The sequence below is a fragment of the Kogia breviceps genome, chromosome 10 (genome assembly GCF_026419965.1).
Source record: "Kogia breviceps isolate mKogBre1 chromosome 10, mKogBre1 haplotype 1, whole genome shotgun sequence".
Taxonomy (NCBI): Eukaryota; Metazoa; Chordata; class Mammalia; order Artiodactyla; family Physeteridae; genus Kogia; species Kogia breviceps.
The window spans coordinates 47,749,145-47,761,321 of NC_081319.1; the positions used below are offsets into that span (position 1 = coordinate 47,749,145).

The 12,177-nt window shown below is 36.9% G+C and overlaps 1 protein-coding gene across 7 annotated transcripts in view; it reads left to right on the top strand.

The window, feature by feature from the left end:
* The window catches only part of TCAIM (T cell activation inhibitor, mitochondrial), a 38,135-nt gene that overhangs the window by 15,278 nt on the left and 10,680 nt on the right, over positions 1-12,177 (top strand). For 6 of the 7 annotated variants that reach the window (XM_067005655.1, XM_059077359.2, XM_059077356.2 and 3 more), the window contains exons 6-8: positions 6,323-6,445; positions 8,816-8,913; positions 9,205-9,296. In XM_067005655.1, coding sequence (XP_066861756.1) covers positions 6,323-6,445; positions 8,816-8,913; positions 9,205-9,296 — 313 coding nt within the window. The remainder of the gene's footprint in view (positions 1-6,322; positions 6,446-8,815; positions 8,914-9,204; positions 9,297-12,177) is intronic. The other variant, XM_067005657.1, reaches the window with a different exon arrangement.

Below are 12,177 nucleotides of genomic sequence, written 5' to 3' on the forward strand. Positions count from 1 at the left end.
TAGATACTCTTACATTCTATTATATTACATGTTACTAGATAATGCATTTTTAAGAGTAGGGAACATGTTTTAATCATCTTTCTACTAATCTGCTTCATAGATTCATAAAACCCAACCAGCATTTTTATTTCACTGAATTAAAGAATTGTTGGAAAAGTGTGAATGTGAAATGCTGGAGGCTGGGTGTGGAGAACTCAAGGTTTAATATGGAAATGTGAAGTAACTTAATACAGATGGTAGCAGAAGAAGTGACTCAGCAATGAATGTAGAGGACCATTTTTTAAAAACAGTGCCTCTGTTAGTTTCATTAGTGTTGACTTAAAAGTATCTGCTGTTTTTAACAAGAGATACATTGTCTTAAGGAAATTTTCCAGTGTACATGAGTTGTGTTACTATGAATTCTTCATTTCCTTCAGAGGTATACTTTGCTTTAAATTCAAGCTCTCAAGTTGACAATTACCAGGACAAGCTCAAAACATATCATTTTGATTTGTCTACTCTTAAAGAAGATAGCAACATAAATGAAATAGACCACTGTTTTAGAAATTGAAATCAGTGGAAATATAACTCTCTAATTTATCAATCATTATTATCCAAATTCAGTTGTCAATAGCTATGTATCTTGTCAATGAAGTAAATCCATTCATAGCCAGATAGAACCTTTGTTTTCTTAGCTTTGACAAATGAAATTAACAACAAAAAAGCATGACATGTTTTAGCCTTGTTTATGAGAGAGATCTTGCATTTGCTTTAAAACTGTGATTTAAAATTAATATTGAATTATCCTAAATGAAACAGACAGTATTTAGAGTTGCTTACAAAAGATCTGGAATAGGGTAGTGGCTGGTTCTTGGTGTAATGCTGTTTCATATCTTTTTCTTCCATACATTTTTCTTGGGCTAGAGAATATTGAGAGTTGACTGGTATCCCCTTAAATCTTCCTACTCAAAGCTTCTCTTCTAAAATCGACCAGTTAGAGATTTCTGTTTTGTTTAGTTTTTGATGCTTGTATTGGACGTCCTTGGGTTATATTTCTTGAACATTGATATTAGTGACTTATCTGAACCAGATCATCACACCTCATAGAGTTTGAGTTTAGCTTATTAGGTATAATTTTAGAGCAGAGGGTCCAGGCTGGGTAGGATAGGAGAGGACAGCTCTACACTGAAAAAAGGCAAGAAAAGGAATACATACTGCTTTTTGGGCCGTTTGGGTAAATTACAGTATAGACTAAATGCCGCAAAAAAAAAAATCTGTTGCCTTCACCAGCATGCCTTAGAGGGCCGATGCCCCGGTTATGACAGTTGTATGAATTTGGAAGATTTCATATCTCTTATTTCCATAACCTAACCTGGTCTCCCTGGTCCAGTGTGTTCACACAGGCCCAGCACCCCTTTCAGCCAATCCTGACCTTTTCCCGAATATGGATGTTGCCCAACTTGCGGGAACCCTGATGAGGCTTTGTTCAAGGTCTTGTTTTATGTTAGTTTTTCCCAGTAAGGATTCCAGGGGCTCATGTCATCAAAGCCAGAGTGGTGTTTGTATCAGTTTCTTGTTTCAGTTTGTTTTTTTTTTTTGCCACACCACGTGGCTCATGGAATCTTAGTTCCCCAACCAGGGACTGAACCCAAGCCTCCTGCATTGGAAGTGTGGAGTCTTAACCACGGGACCACCAGAGAAGTCCTAATTTTTAAAATTTGTTATTATCTTGCAAATAATTATAAAATTGTTGAACCATTTGAGAGGTTTCAAACCATATGAATGGAGTGACTGTCCCATAGGAGATTTAGGGGCTGTAACTCAGACAAAACTTCTTCACCACCATGATCATTTTGGCCATATACGGTTTTTATTTTCATTCTTGTATTGTTTACCTCATCTTTATTATATATGTAGTTATAGGAGACGACACATGAGGAGCACATGCCGAATTATACAGTTCAGAGGGAGCATAGAAATAATTCTGCAAATGTACATCCAATTGATCTTCACCTGATTTACAAATTGCATTCAGCTGATCAAAATTTAATATTGAAAGCATGTTATTTGTAATATTTCAGAATGTAATGTTAAAAAGAAAATATAACAGTTTTATTTAGTGTAAACTTTCAAATAATTTTCCTTATGTTTCTTCAGAGTCATGCAGGCTGAAATAAAACACAGAAATTATGAAAATAGTTGAGTTTTTAAAAACACAACATAGAAGAATTATCCGGTCATAAAAGCTCCATTTAACCTATTTTCTTCTTATATCTGGCAGTTACATTTCAATCTACATTTTAGGACATGCTGTGTAATTTTGAACTTCTCAGCAAATTGTGCTTTATCTTACTGTAAAATCACTTTATAGTGATAAAAACACTATAATGAAATGTTTAATATGTAAGGTTTTCTAATTATATACTATAATAAAAAGAATATGCCAGACTAAAAAAAATTAGAAAATGCTACTTTTGTTGTAGCTTTTAGTATTTCCATATTTTGCATATATTCTGATTATCAAATAATTTTATAACTAAAATGTATTGCATTTATAGAATTTGTGTTTGCAAGGAGACAAGATCCATTTGTATCTAAACAAAACTTCCCATATGTAATGTCTATCCCACTGAAAAAAAATTGTCACTGAACTATAGAAAGACCATTGAAATGCTATTCCGTTAACTACTGAGATATTAGTAAATGTCAGACTTCCATTTTTTCTATTTGAAGTTTGCACACAAAGTTTTATTTCACTTTCATTGTCTAAGCTCTGAATCCTCTTAGTGTCCACAAAATGCCACATTGGATAATTACAATATTGGAATTATTTCTGTAGGATATTTGGAAATGCTATAATCATGCTTTAACTCATATCATACACTTATTCAGTCTTCTCCTTATTTATAGGCTAAGTCATTGTTTGTCAAATTATAAGTCATAACTTTAGTCTCTGTAACCTCCTTTAATCGGGAGTGGTTCCTCAGTGTTTTCTTGTCTTCCATTACCTTGCTGTTATTTTGTAGAATGTCCCTCAATTTGAGTATTTTGAGTTTATCTGGTATTTCTCATAATTATAGAGTCAGGTTATTCATATTTGGCTGGAATAACCGGAAAGTGAAGTGTGTTGTTTCCAATGTTATATAGGAGGCATATGATGTTGATTATACCATTACTAGTGATATTAACTTGGATCATTTGATTAAGGTAGTGTCTCCCAGTTTTTTCCTGAGTAAAGGAACTATTTTTCCCTTCAGTTCGTTTCTTTGGAGCAGATACTTAGGGCTCTGTCAATATCTTTTGAATATTGAAACCCCTGAGCTCTCGTGCTCATTGATGATTTTTGCCTCAGTCACATATTATGATGATGGCTGCCAAATGGCAATTTTCTAACCGTATCATCCCTTCAAGCCTGCTCCTATGTCCCCATCATTCTTTGAGAACTCTCTTACTTCCTGGTTCACCAAGGTGTTCCAGGGCTCATCTGGACTTTCCCTGGCCCGGTGTTTGATTGAACCATTTTGCCGAGAAGCTCTTGTTCTTTTTAGGAGGGAATGATTTTTAGAAACCAAGATCTGGGTGGTGCATGTCTCAATTGCTACTGAACTTCTCAGTGGCCAGAGCTAGGACACATGTATCTTTGTCTTTATATCTATAGATAGATCTAATATCTACATAGATAGATAGATGATAGATAGATAGATAGAAAAAAAATGCCATGTGTAGACCCTTCATTTTTATCTCAGTGTTTAGACACAAAACACAAAAATTGTTAAACTAGATCAGTTAAATTTTATACACTAAATGTAAGAATTCCAACAATCAGGATATGAATATATAATCATAAGATTATATTTCATTCTACAGTTTAAGACATTTGGTCCCCAAACCCAACATAGTATGCCATTTGGTAATTCATTTGTCAAAAAATCATCCTTTCTATTACATAATTTAAAGTAAATTAACACATATGACTTAATAAATGAGGAAAAGGTTGAAAAATTGTAATAGCTAATAGTCATGATATAAAGTAAGATATTATTTTCTTATTTCTCACACAGAAAACAGAAATAACATCACTACCAGTATTCTTAAAGGGAGAGTAGGAAGAATTATTAATGACTTCACACATTTAGTGAGTCAAAAAAATGTGGACTATAGGGAATTCCCTGGTGTTCCAGTGGTTAGGGCTCCGAACTTCCACTGCAGGGGGCACAGGTTCAGTCCCTGTTCCAGAACTAAGATCCCTGCAAGCCCCTCCGCATGGCCAAAAAAAAAAAAGTGGAACATCTTTAGTCAGAGGAAAAGGTCCCAATTCCTTATCCCAATGTGTAAGACCTTTTATAATCTCACACACACACACATACGTGCCCCTCCAGTCTCATCTCACACCCACCTCCCTCTAGGCATCGTGTGATCTGGGCACGTTGGTTCATCTTATACTTCCCTGTGCACTGGCGTGGTTGGCATGCCCTTTCCTTTCACTAATCTGCCTGGAAAAATCTGGTCCATCTCTCAGGTTCAGGTCACATATCACCTGCTCTATAGAACCTTCCAGGCAGAATTAGTTAATTCTTCCTCTGTTCTCCTAGAAGCTCATATATTCTCTTCCAGTTGCTTCTCTCTCTATTCCTTACTGGATGTATCTTCCTTATATTCCCAACACAACACACTGTTGGGCTTTCAGGATAAATATTTGATGCATGCATAATGATTTGATTGGTTCTGAGAGTTTCAACTTGATTACTATTATTATTTATGCGGCCGCGCTGTGCAGCGTGCGGGATGGTTGTTCTGCGACCAGGGATAGAACCCAGTGTCCCCTGCAGTGGAAACGGGAGGGCTAACCACTGGACTGCCAGGGAATTCCCGGAACTTGATTATTTTTTAAATGTTTTAGATCACAACATCTCAAACCTTTGAAGTGACTTAATAATTAAGGAACCTTAAAAAGGTTTATTTGGCAAGCACTTTTGAGATGGACACATGAGCCCTTCTGCAGTTTTCCTAACACCTGACCATCAATCACTGACAGGTGTCCCACAGCGGGTGTCAGGTGGCCTGGGGATGGGGTGCTTTAGACACTTTTTCCCCTAACTGTCTGGAGCTTTCTCTTGCACGGCTGTACCCAGGGCCCACTCCACCACTACCATCTTGGACCCAAAATGTTCCTCTGATCCCCGAGTCACCTTGCCATTCTGCCCTGCCTACTCCTGCAGCAGCCATTCAGCCTCCTAGGCACCACCCAGGCCTCTCGTTTGTCCAGACTCCCCTAGGGGACTAGAGACTGAGCGACAGCCAGCATCCCTTGTGCCATGACCATTATAACACCAAGGAAGTGATAACCTAACCTCCCAAGGGGCCGTGCTGCTCGGTATGAGGCCACCCGGGCTGCCCTCAGCTCTTTTCGGAAAGCTCTCCCCTTCTAATCCTTATGCCGACTTTGATGTTTATTTTCTCTTTTAAGACTTCATTGAGGTAAACGTTCTAAGAAATGCAGAATTAAAAGAACATCTTTTCTGCTGAGCCAATGATGTAGTTGATAGGGGAAAAAAATAAAGGTGGAGAGAGGTGAGACTAGAGCTGGGCATTTGGTTGGGTGGAAAGGAACCGAGGGGCAAACAGACCCACCCGACAGGAGCATGTGGACGGAGACACCGAGACTGGTAAGGTCTGAGCAGTGGGAGCGCTTGGACAGAGCTGAGCGGGTGAGCAGGGAGAGCTCCGGGTGCTAACAACCAAGACGAAAACAAAGGAAGAGACTGGATCTACCCAGTTAGAATCCACAAAGTTACCTTCGCAAGTCCCTTCATCAGGAAATACTGCCTTTTAAATGTCACCAGTACCATTAGGTGCGTCTTCTGAATTGACTTTTTCACCATCTGGCTGCACTAGAACATCATCTGCTCATTTGCTCCAGTAGGAAAAAGGTCGCCTGTAGATGACTGATGTAAGTGACGGTCTAGTATAGCCTGCCTAAAAGTGCAATGAACGTTAAGTGAGGTTCGAAGTATCTTTAATTCTTTAAAAATCATCCCATCTTTGGAAACCTAGCAACAGGCTTGGTGTAATTTAAATTGAATTTTTTTGATAGACAAAGGAAGTTGTCATAAGTAGAATATGATTTAACAGATGCTGGCAGTTCTCCAAGAAACCTATTTTAGAAGTATTTACTCTAAATGAATAGACTTGGCAGCAGTACTTATAATTTGATAAATGTTTGATGGTAAACTCGGTTTAACACTGGGGCTGCTTTAAGTCAATGAACGCGTCGTTCAATAGTAGAAATGTTTGCATTAGAGTTAGTATTGCAAAGTGTGTATCTCTGTTTTTTTCTTTCTAGATCCTGGTTAGATAACAATGGGAAAAGTGCTGTTAAAAAGCTGAAGAATAGTTTGCCACTTAGAAAAGAACTAGATCGTTTAAAAGATGAACTGTCCCATCAGTTGCAGCTCTCGGATATCAGGTAATGAAGAAGAGAAAACCTAATTTAGAGATGAGAATAAACATGTATTACCTTTTGGTAAAGGTTTCTAACAGTTAAATATTTGCATCTTTAATTATTGTGTTCACTAAATATTCAGTTATCTTTTTATGAAAGTAATCAAATGTTTATGTAAGAAAATCAATATGAATTTCTTGTTTAAAATAGTGAAGTAAAGTTTAGATACTGATATTTTTAGCATAATAGTTTTTTTTAACATAATAGGCTTGTGAAAAATATACTTTTCCTATGCCCATAATATATAAAAAATAATTATTTCCCAATCATGTAAGACTGGTACTTAAATTTAAAAAGAGGAAGGGAGATAAAAAATAAATGTTGTATTCTTTTATTCTATGTTATATAGCATGATCTTTTTTCTTTTTTTAAAATTGAGGTATAATTGACATATAACATTATATTAGTTCCAAGTGTTTTACATGATAATTCATTATTTGTATACATTGCAAAATGATCACCACAATAAGTCTAGTTAACATCTGTCACCATACATAGTTACAAAAAAATTTTTTTCTTGTGATGAGAATTTTTAAGATCTACTCTTTAAGCAACTTTCAAAATGCAATACAGTATTATTACCGGTAGTCACTATATAACATGACTTTTTAAATGTTTTCATAAACTTAGAAATCACAGTTGTATAAAGATACATGCTGAATCTTTATCTATTATAAAAATAGATTTAACAGCTGTTACAACCCTAAGGAGGGGGTGGTGTGATTCAGTCATGGGACTCTGTATTACAAGAACCCTGAGATATTGTCATCTGGCCTGGAGCTTAAACTTCTATTACTCTTTGCTGTAGCTTGTTTTGTTGTTTTCAGCCATCATTATCAGGACTTTCACCTATATTGAACCAAATGACCATTTGGGTACCATAACAGCACCTTTTTCCTGGGCTTGCAGAATACAGATAGTACTTATATGTTCTATTCTAACGTATTCAAATCACAGTTGTCCAAGATAATTCAAATTGCAGAGGAAAGTGTTTACACTTGGACTGTGTGGGATGTTTGGGTTTATGCTGATAGCTGCTGTCTTTTCATCACATCCAAGCTTTCATTAGAGGGGGCCCTTCCAATTCCATAATCTAGTAACATAGACTTCACTAACTAAAAACAAAGTAAGAACCTTCTTACAGGTTTATAAAAAAACAAATTAATATGCATGAAAATAACTTTTTCTCAATAAATTTTAAGAGATGTGAGAAGGCAGAATGGATCAGGAAAATGAAAGGATTTCTTAAACATAAAGAGAAATAAACATTATTTTACAATATAGTGGAGAAATTTCTCAGCTTTAATTCTTACTATGGTAAATATCAATAGCTATAACCCATATAAACAAAAGCTCTTCGAGGTTCTCAGTTTTTAGGAGTGCAAAGGGGTCCTGAGACCAAAACATTTGAGGACCATGGACGTGAGTGTCTCGGCTTACTGGGAAATTAACCAAGTCTCCAACAAAAGGAGAGTCACAACAAAAGCATTGTGACTGATGACACTGTGCGTTAAAGGAATAATTTTGAAAGCCGACTTCACTGTATCAGAAATGACATTCATCAGAATTGGTGTTAGGATGAAGAAGGAACCTAAGTTTTCTGAAAGCCTGTTGAGCTCCTTACTCCTTCACATGTTCATCCCCTATGATTTACACTACCTGTGCTGTAAGAAGTGTCCCCACCAGGCAAGCATAAAGAGAAACCAAAGGAAGACTAGAGGCAGTTTGTTGAAGGTCACGGAGCTGGTAAATCACAGAATTAGAATTCGAAGGTTGGTTTTCTGATACCACTTAATACCGGCGCTCTTTACACATATACAGAAGTGCCTCTGTGACATCATGTGAATATTAAGTTCCATTTTGTCACTGAGATGTAATAATGTTCATCTATAAAATGAGCAGATTACATGATGTCATAATAATCATTTTCTCTAGAATATGATAAAAAAAAATTCTGATACACCAAACTGGAATTCCTAGTTGGAACTTAAATCTAAGACAACATCATGGTCATTGAACAATGTAAAGAAGAAAAAGATCTTTGTCAAAGTTTTCCCCATTTCATCCTCTTATTTTAAGAGAAACAACACAGTGTATTTGCTTGTTTTAAGTCTTTGGATAGCTGAATATAGTGCTAAGATTTTTAACCCTCTGGTAAACGATTCATTTCCCACTTGGCTGCTTCTTGAAACATGAGTTAGTTTGGAAACATGTTGTGTGTCTCCTTGAGAAAGCAACTCCTCGGCTTTCACAGGAGTCAAGCAGTGGGGGCGAGTGTGTGCCTCCCTCTTGGGGGACACGGGTGTTAATGGGCCGTGTGCTCTGTTGGACCAGGTGGCAGAGGAGCTGGGGCATCGCCCACCGCTGCAGCCAGCTGCACAGTTTAGGCCGCTTAGCCCAGCAGAACTTGGAAAGCCTTAAAAATGCAAAAGGTAAACAATTTCCATTCACTTCCGAAATCCATATCCCTTAACGGCTATACACATCTGTAAATTCTAGAGGAAAGCTAAGTGTTAAAAGTCTTTGTATTGATAGATGTGACTTTATATCAGCTGAATTTTAAAATCTGTTCCTTTGACTTAAACAGTGACATAAAATTAGGCTTTAAGCTTCTACCGAATTTAATCCTGAGTTGATACATGAAATTTACGTAATTATTTGCACAGTGCTGAAAGAATGAAGCCTCTCTGGACAGTGACCAAAGGTTTGTGTTTTACCATCAGGATGCACAATAATATTTACAGACCGGTCCGGGATGAGTGCAGTGGGCCATGTGATGCTGGGAACAATGGATGTCCATCATCACTGGACAAAAGTAAGAAAAAGCTTAAAAGCAAAAAAAATCTCTAATTTGTTGACATACTTTTGTTTCAAACTATGCTAATATGTCAGTAAACTAAAAAAATATTGAATCATCTGTTTGCAGATCAGATGCTTAATATTTTGTAGTTTAAAATCTTAGAGGACTGATTTTTAAGTCTGTTTTTATTTGGAAATTTTATAGTCTTTTCTGAAGCATAGCCTAAAGGCCTTCATTCTGCTGTTTTGTTTGTTTTGTTTTTAGCAGATTTACTGTGGTATAATTGACTTACAATAAACTGTACATATTTAGTGGGTATAATTTGATGAGATGTGACATATGTAAATACCCGTGAAACCATTACCATAATCAGGATAGTGAACACATCCATCACCCACAAAAGAATGCTCATGTCCCTTGTAAACCCTGTCTTCTATCTACCACCCCCTACCCAAGCAACCACTGGTCTGCTTTCTGTCACTATAGATTAGTTTATATTTCTAGTTTTATATAAGTGGAATCACAGAGTATGTTGGGGTTAGGATCTGATTTCTTTCATTCGGCATAATTTGAGATTCATCCATGCTATTCCGTGTATTTATTCCTTTTTGTTTCCACGTAGTATTCTATCATATGGATATACCAGTTTGTCTATCCATTCACTTATTGATGGATGTTGGGTTATGTCAGCTTTTAGCTACTAGAAATAAAGCTGCTATGAACATTTATCTACAAAGTTTATATGGACATATATTTCCTTCTCTCTTGGGTAAATACCTGAAAGTGGAATGGCCAGATATGTTAGGGTATTTTAACTTTTTAAGAAACTTTCCACACTTGCTATGGTCATCTTTTTAATTTTAGCCACTCTAAGAGGTGTGTGGTTCTATCTCATTTGGGTTTAATTTGCATTTCTCTAATGATGAATGGTGGTGAGCATCTTTTCATGTGCTCTTTTGCCATACGTATATCTTCTTTGGTGAAATATCTGTTCAAATCAAATATTTGGTAGAAAATATTTGCAAACCACCTACCTACCAAAGTCTTTGTATCTAAATATATAAAGGACTCTCAAAGCTCAATAGTAAAAAAAATAAACAATTAGAAAATGGGCAAAGAACATGAACAGATATGTCACAGAAGAGAACATACAGGTGACGAATGAGCACATGAAAAACCACAGGGAAATGCGATGAGATGTCACTGCACACCTGTCAGAATGGCTAAACTGAAAAATGATGATACCACCAAATGCTGGCGAGGATGCAGAAAAACTGGATCACTCATCCATTCCTGTTGAGAATGTAAAATGGCACAGGCACTCTGGCAAAGAGTCTGGCAGTTTCTTATAATAGTAAACGTGTTTACCATGTGGTTTGGCAGCTGCCCTCTTGGGCGTGTATACTAGAGAAACGAAAAATTATATTCACACCAAAACTGTACACAAATGTTCGTGATGGCCAAAAACTAGGAAGAACCCTAACACCCTCCAGTGTTTGAATGATGACACAAACCTTGGCACATCAGTGCAACAGAACACCACTCAGTGGTGAGAAGGAATGAACTGCTGATACAGGCAACAGCTTGGGTGGCTCTCAAGGGCACTGTACAAATGAAAAAAGTCAATCTCACAAGAATACATGCTGTATGATCCCATTTATATAACATTCTTCAAATAATAAAATTATAGAAAGAACAGATTAATGGTTGCAGGGGTCAGGGGGTGCGAGAGCAGAGGTGTCTGTGGCTATGGAAGTGCAGCAGAGGGGATCCTTGTGATGGAACTCTTCTGTCTTGACTGTGGTCGTGTCACATGAATCTCTATGTGTGATAAATTTGCATATGATTAAATACATACGAGTGCAGGTAAGACTGATGAAATCTGAACAAGGTTAGTGGGCTGTAGCCATGTCCATTTCCTGGTTGTGAGTGTATATAGTTTTGCAAGATGTCACCATTGGAGAAACTGGGTGAAAGACGTGTGAATCTACAGTTATCTCAAAATTAGAGGTGTTTAAAACGTAGCTACCATTTACACATGAATAACTCGTTGAGAGAAAAAGTCAAAAGTAGGTAGTAAAATTGGTTTTCAAAAAGTGTTAGAAGTATATTAATAAATACTCTGTAGAATTTTTATACTGCTATTGCTTTTATTATAGCAGAGTTTTTGATGCCTTTGAACCCCTCTAATATAACTGCAACTTTCTGTATAAAACCTGAGTCCGTAATGTAGGACACAGGTCCTTCCCCGACCCAGCGCCACCTGCCTCTTCAGCCTCGCCTCCTTCCACTTAGGCCAACGTGTGCCACCCTCCAGCCACACCAAACTCCTTGTTTTTGAACCTGCTTTGTCCCTATTGGTGCTTCCAGGTTTGCACGTGCTTTTTTCTTCCCCTGAAACTTTCCCACATGCAGCTAACCTACTCTATTCCTTTTTTTTTTTAATTGAAATATAGTTGACTTACAATGTTGTATTAATTTCTGGTATACAGCAAAATAATTCAGTTATACATACATATACATATTCTTTTTCATATTCTTTTCCATTATGGTTTATTACAGGATATTGAATATAGTTCCCTGTGCTATACAAGAGGACCTTGTTGTATATCTATTTTATATATAGTAGTTTGTATCTGCTAATCCCAAACTCCTTATTCCTCCCCCACCTCCTTCCCCCTTTGGTAACCATAGGTTTGTTTTCTATGTCTGTCAGTCTGTTTCTGCTTCGTAGATAAGTTCATTTCTGTCATATTTTAGATTCCACATATACGTGATATCATATGGTATTTGTCTTTCTCTGTCTTACTTTGCTTAGTTTGGTCATCTCTAGGTTCATCCATGTTGCTGCAGATGCCACTGTTTCATTCTTTTCTATGGCTGAGTAATATTCCAT